The sequence below is a fragment of the Astatotilapia calliptera genome, chromosome 9, assembly GCF_964374335.1.
Source record: "Astatotilapia calliptera chromosome 9, fAstCal68.1, whole genome shotgun sequence".
Lineage (NCBI taxonomy): Eukaryota > Metazoa > Chordata > Actinopteri > Cichliformes > Cichlidae > Astatotilapia > Astatotilapia calliptera.
The window spans coordinates 5997738-6015798 of record NC_137430.1 but is presented as its reverse complement, the minus strand read 5'-3'; the positions used below and the strand labels follow the sequence as shown (position 1 = coordinate 6015798).

At 38.9% G+C, this 18061-nt stretch overlaps 1 protein-coding gene across 1 annotated transcript in view; it reads left to right on the top strand.

Annotated features, from left to right (window-relative positions):
- Positions 1–18061, top strand: part of cubn (cubilin (intrinsic factor-cobalamin receptor)) — a 78996-nt gene that overhangs the window by 50248 nt on the left and 10687 nt on the right. Inside the window, exons 39-55 of the mRNA XM_026180665.2 lie at positions 244–436; positions 1477–1674; positions 2774–2920; positions 3608–3798; positions 5156–5324; positions 6368–6542; positions 6876–7054; positions 7482–7691; positions 9371–9511; positions 10607–10791; positions 11051–11222; positions 12458–12661; positions 13464–13613; positions 13750–13871; positions 14427–14652; positions 15045–15232; positions 17039–17195. Coding sequence (XP_026036450.2) covers positions 244–436; positions 1477–1674; positions 2774–2920; positions 3608–3798; positions 5156–5324; positions 6368–6542; positions 6876–7054; positions 7482–7691; positions 9371–9511; positions 10607–10791; positions 11051–11222; positions 12458–12661; positions 13464–13613; positions 13750–13871; positions 14427–14652; positions 15045–15232; positions 17039–17195 — 3007 coding nt within the window. The remainder of the gene's footprint in view (positions 1–243; positions 437–1476; positions 1675–2773; positions 2921–3607; positions 3799–5155; positions 5325–6367; positions 6543–6875; positions 7055–7481; positions 7692–9370; positions 9512–10606; positions 10792–11050; positions 11223–12457; positions 12662–13463; positions 13614–13749; positions 13872–14426; positions 14653–15044; positions 15233–17038; positions 17196–18061) is intronic.

Here is an 18061-nt window from a genome sequence, read left to right as displayed (position 1 = left end):
CTGTTTACGGCTTTGCCTAATGCCTTCTGAGACACGGAGGGTCCAGAGAGTGTTTTTATTTACCGCGGCTGCAGCACACAAGCCGCCAGCTGCACATGCAACACACCACAATACCAAACAATCCCGCTTCCCCGTGTTTTTAACATGGCGAGCGTGATTGTGGATGCCGTGCAGGTGAGTCCCCACGGCACCACCGACCACGCCTCACCACAGCTTCTATTCTCAATCCTTGTGTCTCTGCAGATATTTGATGGTCCCAGTATTCATTACTACCCTATTGGGACATTCTGTGGTTTGAATCTGCCCCCTCCTGTAAGAAGTTTGGGAAGCACTGTCACTGTGCAGTTCAAGTCAGATGCAGTGTTGGGAGGAAAAGGTTTCCTTTTGGAATGGACTGCTATTCAGAACTCTGGACCACCACCCACTATCACACCAGGTGAGAAGCAGTAGTTTCTCAGCAGCCCTGTTACATAAACCCATGCATGACCCATATGCAGACTTATAGCTGGGAGGAAACAAAAACCTAACCTTTACTGTGGCTGATGTAGAATATCTGAGAATACTGCAGGGAAACACACAAGACAAACAAATTAAATAGAGAGAATGCCAATGGCATTATTTATTTATTTATTTATTTGTGCTTAATTATTTGCGCTTATTTATTGAACTGAAAGGCAATGTAGTGACTTGACTGTGAAGGTTCTCAGTCATCCAGGTCATCCTAGTCTAAGGAGCTTGGAAAGAAAAGCATCTGGATTTAAGTTGTTTGAAGATCCGAGAAGCTTCTTCTAGGGTCATATGGTGGAGAGTGCCAGATTTAAGCCCTGTGGGAGTGTCCCCTCAAGAGGGACAATGGACCCCCTAATGATCCTCTACCTAATCACACCAGCCAAGGTGTGAAGATGGGTGTAGGGCACAATCAGCCAAGGTTTCAGGTGAGCTCATTGTGAAACCTCACCCCACCCTATCATGTGATTTCCTGAGGTGAAATGGCCCAGGGTGTGAGTGGGCATTAAGGCGTCTGGAAGGGATCTCAAAACTAGATTATAGATCCCTTCCCAGATGCTTTAATGTTATTTTCGACAAGTTTGCTTTTTTCCTGTGGGACACTCCCACAGAGCTTAAATCTAGGACTCTCCACCATTTGACCCTAGAACTGAAGAAGCTTCTCAGATGAGAGGTGAAACATCTTCAAGCAACTTAAAGAAGTCCAGATGCTTTTCTTTCCAAATGTAGTGACTTCAGTATTGGGTAAGATGTTCACATTTCTGTGTACATGTAAGAACCCGGACTGCTGCTATCAGACTCTTAGTCAGGTGAGGAAATATATTTTCTTTAGTGATAGAAGGCAGTCCTGGTGACCATATTAATATGATTTTCAAAACTGAAGTCACTGTCCAAAATCATACGCAGGTCTCTGACTTACTGTGTTTCCGAAATGTTAAATACAACCTTGTTTTTCTGTATGTGTGCCAGGTGCATGCGGTGGAATGCTAATGACAGGAGAGACTCCTGGCTTCCTCTATTCTCCTGGCTGGCCAGAAAACTACCCTCCTAATCAGGAGTGTACCTGGTTGATACGTTCTCCAGACTCAACTGTAGAGCTTACTATCTTGTCTTTAGACATAGAGGACAGCCATACCTGCTACTTTGATAGCGTTGTTGTCAGAGATGGTAAGTAATTAAAGCCAACATTAAGGAATAATAGTGCTGATGGATTTTTAAGGTCATTCAATTTCAACTGATGAAATGACCATTTGTGTTTTCCCTGCTTTTAAAGATATTAAAAACAGTTTTCTTTGAAATTCAATGTGACATTCCCCCACCCCAAACATGACATAATCTAACACCATCAAGTTGACTCTTATAGAAAGATTTGGTGTCTGATAGTAACATATCCAGAACTTGTGATGGCACCTGCCTTTCTTTCCCAAAATGAATTGTTGAAAAATTCATGTTCTTGTTTAGAGGCAGACCACAGCCTCAGACTTAATATTCTAGTAAGAGCAAAACTGACATGTTTTGTTTTGAGCTTAAATTCCACAACGTGTCTTATGCTTTAGGCTAAATTATGTGTAAATGACTTAAAGTGTTTAAAAACAAAAAATATTAGAGCACAAAAATGCATTTATGAAAATTTCAGCAAGTGATGCTTTACTGTTGTTATGTTATATTATGATATATATTATTCATTTTGTTTCATTTGTGGCAAATGACAGCATCTAATAACATACTGTGCAGCATTGTTATAGATCTCTTGATAATTCTCCCATCATTATTTACGTGTGGATTCTATATATCAAAACAACAGCTTTCTAATTGAGAAGTCTTTGCCTTGAGGAATGATCATTGTGAAATGTATGATGTCGTTGCAACATCCAACTTAAGATGCTTGTTTCATGAAGTGCTAGAGCTTCTCTGGACATGTCATTGATTGCTGAAGTGAAGATGGCTCGTGGATTACCTTGATTGTGCAATTTAGTGCAACTATAAACATGATTGGCACAGAAATATTTTTATTTTCTGTCCAAATCTTGTGATTTGAAATCTGCATTTCACTTAAAAAACATAAATTATTTGCATGGCAGTGCTTTCTTTTATATAAAGTAGTAAAAATTATTTTCTGCAGATGCTTATTTAAACCAGATAACATGAAAGACCCTAAAGTCAGTGCCCTGGACTTGTAGAGAGCATTTATATGTCCACCTGACTGTTGTTGGTTTGTTTGGCCTTCTGGACAGTTTAGAATGTCCTTTGTTTTGGTTACTCCCAGGCGCAAGCAGTCAGTCCCCTGTGCTGGCCAACGTATGTGGTCGGGATCATCCAGGATCTCTTCACTCAACAGGAGACTCCATGTACATCCATTTCTCCTCAGACGGCAGCATCAGTGGCCAAGGCTTTAATGCCTCCTACTCAAAAGGTGATACATTAGCAGTTAATTACTAAACTACACGACATATAACCATAAGATCAAAACAAAACACCAAGATGCTGAAATACTACACGCTTCAGTCTTAAAAAGACATAAAAGCAAATTGGGTGGTAGTCCTTTTTGTCCACAGTTCTCAGCTATGACAGAAGAAAGAGGTCATTTACTTTCAACATAAAGTAAGTTGTAACAAGCTTTCAGTGTGCGAACCTACCATAACTGCTTGAAGCATTCTCTCCTGTATGTCCATGTGAACCCATTAAAACAGATGGGCTCCCATTTGTTTTTGGTCACACTTTTAGGTCAAACTACTGTAACTGTAACCTTCGAGTCTTTTCTATACATGTTTTTGATGGACCCCCAAAGTTCATATGAGACATGAAAATGAGAAATAAATCCACACTTGTTGAATATAAGACAGTCCAAGAAGTCAAATTATAATTATACTATATAATAATTATTGCTAACTCCCTTAACTTGAGAATTGTTTTTGGTAATCCAGATTTAACATCCATGTAATGTTCGGTGATACGTTGTGGTGTTGTGGGCAGAAACACTTCCTTTCAGGTCATTTTTCATGATCAATATATTAACTGCCAGACTCCACAACTGCCACTACTCTACAACAATAATTATACTAGTAAGACGAATTATATGTGATACTTTTTCTTTTCATAGGTTGCGGTGGACTCCTGCATGTTGACAGAGGTGTAATGAGCACTCCCAATTACCCACAGAATTACCGGCCAGGTTTGGATTGCAGCTGGCACGTGATGGTGACACCTGGCTTTAGAATTTCTGCCACCTTCCAAACCCCCTTTCAGATCCAAGGCTTTGGAACTGGATGCAGTACAGGGGATTACCTGGAGGTAAACATACGGATAGCAAAAGCTACAAAAATAAAAATGTGAAAAAAAAAAATCCACATTGCTACAAGTGAGAAAATAGATTTTTGACCCTGTGGATGCACATAGACTGAAGTGATTACTGGCAATTAACAGCTGTTTTAAGCTGTTAAAGAATGAACATTTACTGGTGCTAGAAATCAATGACTGTGTTGTCCAGCTCGATCCAGTCTCAGTCCAGTCTGGACAGTATGCAGGGAATAGTTTGATCAAATGTGCTGTCCACTTAAGTCCCACCATGATGATGTAAAGTGAAACAAGCAACAGGCTTAGCTATATTTGACAAGTTTGCTTTTTTCTTTTTGCAGAAAACAATGGTAAATGGTAAATGGCCTGTATTTATATAGCACTTTACTTAATCCCTAAGGACCCCAAAGCGCTTTACACATCCAGTCATCCACCCATTCACACACATTCACACACTGGTGATGGCAGCTACATTGTAGCCACAGCCACCCTGGGGCGCACTGACAGAGGCGAGGCTGCCGGACACTGGCGCCACCGGGGCCTCTGACCACCACCAGTAGGCAACGGGTGAAGTGTCTTGCCCAAGGACACAACGACCGAGACTGTCCAAGCCGGGGCTCGAACCGGCAACCTTCCGATTACAAGGCGAACTCGCAACTCTTGAGTCACGATCGCCCCAACAAACAATTCTAACAATGCAATGTGAAAAAATGTGAAACAAAAGCATGCAAGAAACAAATGTAAATTGAAGTAAATTATTAAAGTGAGCATCTCAACACGTCACATAAAACCCCAAGAAAGTTGAAGGAAAATTTTATTTGTTGGAAAATTTTCCCACTTAGTTCATATTTGATGAAGCATGTTTTTGAACATCAGACAAGTAAGCATATGTAACGTCACATTATCAAAGTTACCTGATAGGGCAAAACGTCATATGTCATCAGATGGTGGCTATGTTCCAAGGTATTGATGTTACTACTTGTCTAATGTACTAACAGATAAATCATGTTAAGAGGAAATTTATATCCTTCCAAACTATTCTCAGTTTGGATTGCTGTGCACTGTCGAATTGGACCACCTGGATATGACAGTAACTTTTTTATTAATGCGTTTGATTAATAAAAAAGTTTGCAGAAGAAACTGTGATACATTGTGGTGTTTTTTAAAAACTGTGGTTATGTTTAAGTTTATTTTATAAACCTTACAGTGACAACAACAACAGTAGATGGGAGTACTAAGGTTCCTGAAAGTTTTTTTTCTGGTTTCAGAGCCCTGGTTGGACTTCCTGAAGTCACTGATCTTTTGATAAATTATTTCTATCGTTATTCACAGTTATCTTTCCCTTTCTCCACAGCTCAGGAATGGTCCAGATGGCTCTTCTCCATTACTTGGAGGACGACTGTGTGGTTCAAGCCCCCCATCTGTTCTCCAGACAACTGACAACCACCTCTTTATTCACTTTGTGTCCGATGCCAGTAATGAGGCCTCCGGCTTTAAGCTGGTATTCGAAGCCCACAGTCAAGGTAGAATCTTCACTTCATCACTATCACAGGAAATGTTTCAGTGCACAAAAGCGATCATTTCTAAACGTTTAGTCACGGTTGACAAGTTTTGAAATTGGAGGAAACATGGACTTGATGCCAACAGAACTCTAATTTAGGAACAATGTTTTCAGTTTTATGCTTACGAGAGGCAAAGGGAACTAAGTTGGCTTAAAGGGGGCGGGTGTAAAGTATCTTGTTCAGAAAGAAGATTAATTGAGGAGCTGCATTAATGCCCAGCATAAGACAAAGGTTATTTTGTAACTTTAAGTCATGCAAAGCTGCTGTAGTAAAGCCCAGGAGAAACTTTGGAGTTGGATATAAAATAATAGGTCCCTCGTTTTCAATTTTCAGCCTGTTTCCAAAAATGTTTGCTGTGTAAAATATTAATAAAACAAAATGTCATGGTTTAAAAGTCCATATTTAATTAAAAGAAGAATAAATTAAATGTTGAAAACATTGTTTTTTGGGTGAATTAAAAAAAAAAACGTATACTTTTCTTTCTTTGGTTACATACTGGTCATAATGTCATAAAGCTGTCTGTACTGTATGCAGGCCAGCTTAGCAAATGGACCCTTGTGCTATAGAGCTCTGCTGTTAGAATACAAATAGAATGAGGCTTATCATTGTCTTAGTATATTGCTCCAAAGTTTGCATATATTGTTTGGCATTATATCCATAATTATACCCATAATTTCCTAAATCTGTTTTTGATTTTGATTTGTCAAACCACGGGACATTTTGGCCCTTTACCTCAGACTATCTTGAATAACCTAAACAGAAAAGATGTGTTTCTGGATCTTTGTATATTTTGCATGGTAGAGTTTGCTTTTGCTGACTGTGTCCAAGCTGTGTCCATTGCAAATCTTTAACTTATTTTTGTTTGTTTTGCACAAATTTTCCTGGTATCCAAACTTTTTCTGAAGTAGGTTTAAAAAACCCCACAGAATATTATCTTTTCAAATTTACGTAGATGTTGGAAAACCTGTCATGTCTCTTATCTTGATCCTTCTATTTCTCCACAGGTTGTGGAGGTTTCATCGAGGTGAATGATAATGATCCTCCAGGGTACATTACTTCACCGAACTATCCACAGAATTACCCCCAGAACATTGACTGTATCTGGGTAATTACTGTGCCCAATGGGGAAGCTGTCCAGATTGACTTTGAGGATCAGTTCTACATTGAACCCACATCCAGGTACACCTTTACTTTCTCTTCTCTTGTTGTATTTATAGCTTCTTATTACCACATAAATATAGTAATTTTTGTCATTTTATTGAGTTTCATCCCAAGATTATTGGTAAATACATTTTAGCCTATCTATGTTTTTACAAAAGAAACTAAACTAAAGAACAAACAAACATTACAATCTTACTAAATTGGTTGGTGGTGTTATTAGTGTTTGAAGAACACAATATGTAAACTCTATCTAGAAACTCTTTCACTTTAGAAGAGTTGAAAACACTTTCACGTTTATTCGTGCCCCAAGTTTCAGGGCTTACAACATGTTTTTGTCCATTTATTCAACAGCTGTATGTACGACTACTTGGAGCTGCGTGATGGCTCAACATCCAACAATAACATCATTTCCCGTCTTTGTGGCAACACCCGACCATCTACTCAACATTCGACAGGTTCCTCCATGTGGCTTAGGTTTCGTACTGACGCCAGCGTCACGCACCAAGGATTCAAAGCAAAATACTCCATAGGTAAAGAATATCATGGTCATGCAGTCTGAAACTCATGACTGTGTCTGTTCTTCCCTCATTAATGTCTAGATTGGAAGTTGTAAACCAGTTAGCTGATGGTCTCATCATAAGACTGGCGTGGCAATTTTTTGATCAACTAGCAATAAAATTGTCTTTATCTAGGTCTGGTTGTAAGGTGCCTTGAGAGGCGGCATTCTTGTGGCATACAGACCGAAAGTTATGGGAAATTGTGCCAGTATCAAAGCATTACTGGACTAGCTGTTTGTTTATGTCTTAAAATACTGTATGCCATTTGAAATTCACATTAAAACATTGATTAAAGAGATGTAACCTTTGAGATTTTGACTATGTAGCAGAGTGGTGATAGAAAACCACAATGACCTATTTCAAAGCTCTGTTCTGATTCTGTAACTCAAATTCCTCACAGCAACATGTGGAGGCACCTACATAGGTCAGAGGGGTGTGATCTACAGCCCAGGCTTCCCAGGCTCCAACTATCCTGATAGCTCCAGTTGTGAGTGGTACCTGGAGGGACCCACAGGACACTACCTCACTCTTAGCTATGGGAATTTCAGCTTGCAGAATACTGATGGATGCTCTGCTGACTATGTGGAGATCAGAGAGTACAACGCCTCAGGTAAAAACATAAGTAATAAAAAAAACCCAACAAGATACATTCTCTACACCATCACAATGTCTATTGTGTTGAAATCTTTTCTGTCCGCAACTTTCTAAAACTGGACTTCCTTCTCAGTTCTTTTTCTTAAGTAAATGTATTTATCTGATTTGACTTTATAACCCAAATTATGAAAACGTTGGGATGCTGTGTAAAAAACCAAACAAACCCCTAAAAACATGTCAAATGTTTGAACTAAGGTGTTTGTTCCAGTAAATATATATTATTTTACGAAAAGTACTAGCACAGTACTTCAATGGCAGTTTTTCATTTGAGAAACAAGTAACTTCTGTTGTAAAAGCTCAGGGCCGTTGCAAACACTAAAAGTATTTTGTTATCTGCTGACTTTGAGAAAGTGATTCTTGCATTTACTTCATACAGGCTTGATTAATAGTCTTTATTTTGGAATCAGTCAGGCTCTGCTCTTTCATCTTCAGCTTGTTCAGAAGGCCGAGACCTGACTTTTGACAGGCCCCCATCTTGGCTCGTTTACACTGGGTTCCTGTACGTTATAGAATTGATTTTAAGACTTTAGAGCTTGTTTTTAAGTCTCTAAATGATTATCTCTTTCATACCACTCTGATCTTTTAACTAAAAATACTCCAAATAGAACTCTTAGGTCAGCTGATAAGTTGCTTCTGACTGAAACACAGAGTAGACTGGGCCTTTGCGATTGCTGCACCTAAACTTATATACAGTCTGCCTCTTCAAATTAGGACCTACGCAATTAGACTGACGCAACGCAACAAAATTTTGACCCCCCCCCTAGCTTTAAATTGTGACAGAGTTTTGTTTTGTTCTTTTTATGTGTGTTTGTTTTACTTTGAGCCTGCTTCTGCTGTTAAAAGGGAGTTTTTCCTTCCCACTGTCGCCAAAGTGCTTGCTCACAGTTTTCTCTGGGCCAATGCTGACTTAAAATGGACTGAGGAACAGTGTAAAACTGTTCTAGGATTATGCAAATTAAAGTTTGATGGGTTTTTGGGAAACATGGACTACGGATCCTCTGGACAAAAAGAAGGGCCACCTGGCTTGTTATCAGTGCTCAGTTCAAACTTCACATTTCTGATAGTAAAGGGATACAGTAGTACCTATGGAATTGGCAGATTGTACATCTGGAAATGTGCCATCTATGCTAAAAGGTATATAATAGGAAAAAGTAGAATGGTATAGGCTCCCATCCAAATGATGCTTTTTTTCAGTGAAGGCCTTGCAGATTTCGGTAAGACAATGCTAACGTGCATAATGCATACTAAATCTGTTACAACTGCTTTGCAGTGTAAGACAGTAAAATGTTATAGCGGTCCTCTTCCAAAAGTACAGCCACCTTTTAAAGGGAGAGGGGATCCTACATAATGGTAAACATGGCCCCATCTCAATTCGTTTGAGAAGTTTTGCTCTCAGTTTAAAATTAGCTAATGTTTTTCTTAAATGGTAGATTTTTGTCAGTTAAAATATTTGATGTGTTTTAAATGTTCTATTGTGATTGTTCATAAGATTTGCAAATAATTGCATTCTGTCCCAATAGTCCCAACAGTTTTGAACTTAGGAAAGTAAATTACACCCAACACATGTGTCTGTGTTTCATGTTGAGACAGTGGGGTGATCAAGATATTCCTGCATCCTTTCTAATGTTTGTTTAGGCCGCCTACTGGGCCGACATTGTGGCAATAACCTTCCTGCTCCCATGGAGACGTCTGACAGTTTTGCTTATGTCCGGTTTGTCAGTGACACCAGTGGAAATGCAGCTGGCTTCCGTCTGTTCTTTGAAGCAAGTGTTGAAGGTGGGTACATTTTGAAAAGTACAAGGAATAGTTGCTGGATGATCATTATGGTACGTCATATTTACACATGAAGTAAATCTTTGAGTAATATCACCACGATAGTCATAATTATCATAGAGACCTGTTTTTGTGGGTAACTGTTGTTTCATTAGGTTCAGTTTTTTTCCTTTTCATTTTGAATGACTGCATGGATGAGAACCAAATCGTACAATAAAAAATTGACATATGTATGTTAAAGCATTTGATAGAAAACGTTGTCAACATTATTAGAACTTGCTCTCATACTTTCATATTTGTGTATTTGACAGCTCTTCAGTCAGCAAAAGGTCATAAATAAGCCAGATATAGTCCTGCATATTAACAAACCATTACACTGTATGTTACAATATTATGGAGAAAACACAAAACATAAAGTTAATAAGCTGTTTATATTCTAATTTTTTTAATGACCTGTAAAAGAAGAATCAATACAAATGTTTTTATCACACAGAGATGCTAAAGTCCAAGCTTTAGATCCTGTTCATCAATATGTAAGATCTGACAGTTCTTTTCTTACATTTCTGTTTCTGTTCTCAAGTAATAAAGTTCAGTGTATTATATAATAATATACTGATGATAATAATCACTGCAATGTTTAATTTATCTTATTTGTAAAGTGTCAGTCATTTAAGAAAACAGCATTTTTTCATAATAAACCAAATAACAAAGGGATTCACATGAAGATGGAGATAAAACACGTTGACCTACAAACAGTGACATAAAGGGAACCTGGAAATTGCGACTTCGAACAAATGCAAAAAGAAAAACTGGATAACAGGAGAAACAGGCTGGTTGATTATCTGCCTCATTACAGTGCCTTTTGATTTTGTTTCCAAGCAACAAAAGGAGACAAAAAAAATTAAGCCACTCTTCATTCTAGCGACCTCAAACTGAAAGCCAGTCTAACTCAGTGGCAATGATGGGTTGTGGAGATATCTGATGAACAGACAGATCGGGTTAAATGCTTAATTTAGTTTTTGGTTTACAGAAATACATGAAATTAATTTACAACATTATTTGTTATGCTGAATCTCTCTCTTTTTTCTTTTCCCACAGAATGTGGAGGTGAACTGAATGCTCCCTCAGGAACTATCTCCTCTCCCAATTACCCCAACTTATATCCCCACAGCCGAGTGTGTCGCTGGGAGCTGGTAGTGTCACCAGGCCGCAAGGTTACCCTCACCATCAGTGACCTGAGACTGGAAGGTTCTGATACATACTGCGTATTTGACTATGTTGATGTGAGTCCCTTTCTGCCAGTAGTCGTCATCCCTTTCACTTGACTCGAACCACAAATCAAATTAATTCCCCTTTCATGCTGTGGAATCTCTGATAGCATCTAGAACCCTTGAAAAATGAAATTAAAAAAATCAAAATTTCCACAAATGTTTATCTGTGTAATTTTTTTTGTGAAATTGAAAATACTGAAATATAGTTTATTACCTTTTTGATGAGCATGCAAGAAAAATTGCATATCAAGCATAACTCTATGTCCTCCAGGTAATGAACGGATTGGCAGTCGATGCCCCTCACCTACAACGGTTCTGTGGTACAGTACCGGCTGGAACTCAGGTGCGGTCCTCTGGCAACACCATGGCTGTTGAGTTCCGCACTGATGCGTCGGTGTCCACTGGTGGATTCTTGGCTACGTATTCCTCTGATGAACCTGCAGGTTAGATTCTCCTGCGTGCAAAACTAAAATATTATCTACAGAAAAATATAATTCACATTGCTTTAACCATAATAGCCATGTATCCATGGCAGTTTCTTAAACACGTTAATGCAGGAAACCACACGTATACATGATTTAGTATTATTAATGCAGGGATGTAAGATATCAAAAACATCATTCTGTTATCAAAAACTATTCTGCTGCAGTTTCATGTTGTATTGTCTAAATCAGAGGTCTTGGTGTAGCAATTTTTAGATCCCCCAGTGGCTTGTGCTCTGACCAGTATAAAGTGGTCGGTAGAGAATATGATGACAGGTGTTAACACGTCTTCTTTCAAATGGTCCAATTTAATTTCTATTGGAAGATGGTGCCAAAAATGACTTTCTATTAGCTGATAATGCTACCTGGCAGAGGGTTGTTTTAAAACATTCCTTTACCAAGAGAAGCAATGAATCACTATGAAAAGACATCGCTACACATAAACCGTATTTTATTTTTATTTTTTTTTTAGCAAATTCTACATAATTTCTCAAAACAAGAATTAATTAGTCTGCAGAAAAATCTTCCCTGTCAGTGTTATGTGGATTAAAATATTTGAAACATTTCATACTCTGTTATATCATTACTATGGATACATGTTTGCAATGGCTCTCCTGTGAAGATATTTCTGAAGAAAACTGGATTCCATCTTCTTATCTACATCACACATGTTGGGCAAGGTGGTTAGTAACAGAAAACTCTGTTACGATGATAACTGAAGCAGATCTTTTTGTTAATGCTAGCTAGCTCTGTTTCCACACAAAGCACAGTTTGTATCTGATCTCAGGACAGGCTGTTTTGAGGAAGGATGTGTTATGTATGTCAGCTGGTGAGTAATGAGCTGCAAGTGGATAGGCCGGGAAAGATAAAAGGAACGAGCAGGTAACCACACCTCTTTAACCACAAAAAAGACTTTTGGAACCCAAAGAAAGCTGAAAGTCATACAAGATTATTCCTTATTGGAGGATGATGTTTTTGTAATTGCTGAAGAGTCCAATTACTCTGTCCAATTGCCTGTCCTGTCTGTACCTTAGTATTAATTACTAATAATTATTAATTGGTATCATTTCCAATCAGTAACAGGTCAGTCGATATAGTCTCAACCACCTACACTTCATTGTGTTTTAATGAAGTGCTGTTCCGTATTGTGTTCTAACATTTACTCTAATCTGCTATTTTAATCTGTATTTTGCTAGAATGTGGCGGTATCCTGAATAACCCTGATGGTGGCAACTTCACTTCTCCTGGCTACCTGGTGTCCAACTACAGCAACAACATCAACTGTGAGTGGCTGATTCAGAACCCACAGCACATCAACTCCTCTATTGTGGTGTTGATAGAAGACTTGCACCTGGAGGACCATCAAACCTGTGAAGCAGACTATCTCCAGTTCCGCTTAGGTAAGTCCTAAGTAGGATACCAGACCAATATGACGTATAAATTATGTGTGCAATGAAGTCTATAGCTGCATTTTTATTTTAATTACATAAGCTTGGAGGCTTGAGCTTATTACAAGCTACCATAGGGCGTGAAGCAGGGTACACCTCGGACAGGTCACCTGTCTGACATAGGGCTAGCACACAGAGACAGACAATTATTCACACTTAACCCCATTAATTGCATGTCTTCAAACTGTGGGAGGAAGCCAGAGTACACGGAGAAAACCCACGCAAATGTAGGGAGAACATGCAAGCTCCACACAGAAAGGCCCCGGTCAGACGGTGGAGTAGAACTCGCTACTTTCTACCTGCGAGGTGCTAACAGTGCTAACCACCACACCACTGTGCTGCCGTTATTAAAAGAGTCAATTTGGCAAATTGCTATAAGAAATGATCCAAGCCTTAGCAGACAGCTAGTTGGTTGTAACACAAATAGAATTTAGTAAGAGAGCATTTTTATTTATGTATTTTTTAATTAACCATTACTGCCATTTGAAATAGATTAGGCCAGGCAAAATTGCCGGCACCACCTCAAAAGTAAAGTTTTTGTTTCTTTTGTGAATAAATTATGCAGCTGTGAGTTTCCAGGTTTCGTTATGATTTCAAAATAAATCTTTGCATTATGATATTATTATTATTATTGTAGCAGATAAAAAAAACAAACTAAAAACTCAATGTATCTGTGTTGTGTGTTCAAGAGTGGAAGAAAAAGTATATGAAATCTAGTCTAGTCCTTTCTAATCTAATGTCTCACCTTTTGCAGGTGACTCAAGTGGAGAGCTGCTGGGCAAGTTTTGTGGCCAGACAGCTCTTGTACTTCCTATTGTGGTCTTTACCCCAGAACTCTGGGTCCATTTCCAGACAGACAACTCCAACGGAGACTTGGGTTTCAAGGCTAAGTACTTGTTTTCCGGTACGACTCACACTAATACCTTAGTTATCCTATGCCACTATTTCTTTGAATTTGAGACTAGTATTTAGCTAATGTAGCAATCAAGTAGCAGATGAAGATTGTCCTTTGATGCATCATTCTCTCTTTTTTCTCTTAGAATGTGGAGGCTGGCAGACAGGTGACGGTGGGGTGTTAGCCAGTCCTGGTTACCCTAACCTCTATCCAAGCCCCAGTCGCTGTGCTTGGCTGCTTGAGGCTCCAGAGGGCCACACTATTACAGTAAGTGTGCACAGTGGCTTGCTACATTAAAACAACTATGTGGACTACAGTGTACAATTGAATGCCCCCTATAAGCGAGCACTTTAGCGACAGTGGAAAGACTCCCTTTTAACAGGAAGAAACCTCCAGCAGAACCAGGCTCAGGGAGGGGCGTAAGACAGGAGAAAAACATGCAGTGAAAGAGAGCCAGAGATTGATTAATAATCATATTAAATGCAGAGAGGTGTACAAACACATGCTGAGTGAGAAGGGGTGAGAGAAAGAGAAGCGCTCAGTGCATCATGGGAAGTCCCAGCAACCTAAGTCTTTTGTAGCAAAACTAAGGGAGGATTCAGTCTCAACTGATCCAGCCCTAACTATATGCTTTATCAACAAGCAAAGTTTTAAGTGTAATCTTAAAAGCAGAGAGGGTGTCTGTCTCCCAAATCTACCGGGGTGATACAGTACTATGAGGTATTTAAGTTAAGACTGTACAAGACGTTAATTTATTGTCCAAGATGAAGTGCTCTTATACTTTTCAAATTTCTTGATATCCATTTCTCTTCCATGCTGCAGCTAACCTTCACCTACTTTAACTTGGAGTCCCACAACACATGTGGCTGGGATTCTCTCACCATCTTCAATGGAGGATCCCCAGGTTCTCCCATTATTGGTCAGTACTGTGGTACCACCTCCCCAGGAACCATCCAGTCAGGATCCAACAAACTGGCTATAGTTTTCCTGGCTGATCATAGTGTGTCCAAAGGAGGATTTTTGGCCTCCTGGTCTTCTGATTCTTCAGGTGGGTCTACACTGCCTAATTAAACATTTTATTCATTTTCTTTTTTGCAGTTGCCTATTCCATGTTTACTCCAATTGTATTATCAGGATCTCACATCTGAGTTAAATTCAGTGAAGCTAAACTAAGACATAGTTGAATATGTAGGATTAAATACAATATGATACAGTATGATGCTGTCACTTTGAACACTGAGTTAGATTATTTTTTTATATCCAACATGTCAGAAGGTCATAACTGTTCAGTATTGGTTTTCAGCCTTGTGTACAAATATTTTCCTGAGTATTCAGTGTATGGTTATTCATACGCGGAAGAGCTATGGGACGACCTCTGAGTTATTTAATGTCTTACATACACTTTGTGCTCATGTACTCACATATTTTTTTTACTGCCAGGATGTGGAGGGGTGATCCATGCTGATGCAGGAACAATCAAGTCTCCAAACTATCCCCAGAACTTCCCAGCCAATGTGGAGTGTACCTGGAAAATAATTGCCCATGACGGAAATCACCTTGAGATGAGCTTCAGCAGTGATTTTGAAATTCCAGACAGCGGCGGGACCTGTGAGAGCAGCTATATCAAGGTATAAGCACTTGCACCTTGCAGTAGATTTTTTTCCCCCTTTTTTCATTTCAAATATAGCTTTAATTTAGGGCAGGGATAATCAAATTGCTATTGAATCTTTTTCTTCATATTCATATCAAAAATATTTCTCTTCGTATTTTTGTTTTGGCAGATTTTTATTCCTTTTAGGTTGAATTCCAGAATTCAACCGAAAAGGGATTTGTGTCTTTCATGTATTAGGCGAATATGTAAACTGTGGTGCCACTGAGTAATGTGTCCTTCATATAGGTAATATTATTAATAAAATTATTATTATTATATGCATTATTATTATTACTTCCATGTCAGACACAAGTCCCTTATGGGTTGTGTCAAGAAGGGCTGCAGCGCTACAGTAAGAGTTTGGAAGGGGGCAGGTTGTGTTTTTGTTTGGTTATTTGTTTGTTTTGTTTTAGTTTTTTTGTTTAAATTATTATTATTACTGAACTGTTCCTTTAGTTTTGTCTCTTATTCTACTATCATCAGTGCAAAAATAATAAGAAAACCTCAATAAACGAAAACTATACAATAAATAATAAAATCTTAATATCCAGAAGACATAATCTGTTTTGTCTCCGTTTATTCTATTACACTTTGTATCTGGAAATATGCAATACTTTAGCTTGTTTTCATTTGGCCTGTAAAATGCCCTGTATTTATATAGCGCTTTTCTAGTCCCTAAGGACCCCAAAGCGCTTTACACAACCAGTCCTCCACCCATTCACACACACATTCACACACTGGTGATGGCAGCTACATTGTAGCCACAGCCACCCTGGGGCGCACTGACAGAGGCGAGGCTGCCGGACACTGGCGCCACCGGGCCCTCTGACCACCACCAGTTGCATGCAGAGAAAGCTCTCTGAGCCCCACCAGCAGCGGTCGTTTATTGCAGGGAAAAGAAGACGAATAGAAGCAGCGCAACTAGAAATTTGTGATTTCTTGTTTTCATTTTTATCCCTTCATCCTTTTCCACTTATCAGGGTCACAGGGAGACTGGTGGCTATCCCAGCTACCATAGGGTGGGAGGCAGGGAACACCCTGAGAGTGTCAGTCTGATGCAGGGCTAACACAAAAAGAATGACAGCATTCATACTCATATTCACACCGATGGGCAATTTAGAATCACCAATTAACCTAACCCCACTAACTGAATGTCTTTGGCCTGAAAGAGGAATCCAGACTGCCTGGAGAGGTCCCACACAGACATGGGGGTAACATGCAAACTCCACACAGAAAGGCCCTGCCCAGGTGGTGGAGGCAAACTCAGATCCATCTTACTTTGAGCTAACAGAGCTAACTACGATGCCTATTCATTTTCATTTATTTTTGGCTTATGTGTCATATTTCAAATCATTAGACAACATTACTATGAATTAGTTGAATTACAAAAAGAAGGTTAAAATCATCAAATCTCTGTCTAAGACTGAGTATACTAGTGGCCAAAGGATAAATCACTGAATGCATTATTCTTGTTTAACCGGTTGCCAAGAAAATGCATGGAATACAGTCATTTAATGAAAATAGGCTATATCTGCAGTTATGTGTAGACCCAACATTATTTTGTAAGTCAAATTAGTAGTATGTTTTAAAAAACAAAACAAAACATTTTTTAGCTTCTTTCTCCTCCTTTTTTAATCAAGTATATTTGCTTTCTGACCTTTGACTGCAGAAATTAGAACATTAGCTTTGATTTTTTTCCCAATAACCTTTTTGTTTTCAAATAAAATTGGCTGCAGAATGGTATCATAACAGGACCTGATTAAAACTGTGCATGTTTCTGCAGGTGTGGTCAGGTCACAGTCAAATTAGTGAGGCTCTGCTGTCTACAGGCTGTGGCTCTGTGGCTCCAGGGTCCATAGTTGCTCCAAATAACATCATCACGAGCCGATTCCAGTCCACTGGAGCCCCTGGCAAAGGTTTCTCAGCCTCCTTCAACACCAGTAAGAACCAGACAGCCAGTACAATTTCATGTTAAAGCTTTGCTGTAATGGCTATTATATCACACACTTTGGTGAATTTTCCTCTTCTAAATAAGTTTAGAATTAATCTTTTCTAATATGAAGGTAGAGAAATGTTACTATTGCTATCTCTGGGAAGACCCAGTAATTCCATGTTTGCCCATTTGGAAGCCGTTGCAGATTCTCAGTTAAGCCTTTAGAACAGTGACCCAAATGTGAGCTGGTGGACCACAAAGGTGCTGCAGGTGGGCTACAGTAATAACAGAAATTCAGTTTGAAGTTATTCAGAAAAATGTACAGTCACATATTTATTTAGACTTATTTATTTATATAAAAAGTGAATTAAAACAGGTGATAGGAGGTGGTTACTTTGTGATATTACTTATTACTTTGACTGTTCTTGTATTGAAATGTGTGTCCTAGTGCAGCTGGGACACACATTGGCCTTAACACTTTGCATATGAAGGGGTAGCATTAGACATTTTCAAAGAAGTACTTCACTTTCGCTTGTATTCTGATTAGAGTATAAGTCACATGGCATTTTCTGCTTTGTTTTGTTTTTTCTAAGCAGCCATTCCCACTCTTGACTTTGGGGATTACTGCTCAAGAAGCTTTACACACATCTATTGTTTTATGTTTGTTATTATGTTTTGCACTCTATGCACATACTTTGTGGGATTTAGTTGGTCAGAAGAAGTCAGAGACTTGTCCTGAAGCCACAGTCTCAGAGTACTTTCCAAAGTAAAAGTATTTTGCTCTATTGGGTTGCATTCATTCTCCCTGTAATTTCTTCAAGGTCTGTTCCTCTGACAAGTAGCTGCCATTCATTGTTGTCTTACAAGAAAGTG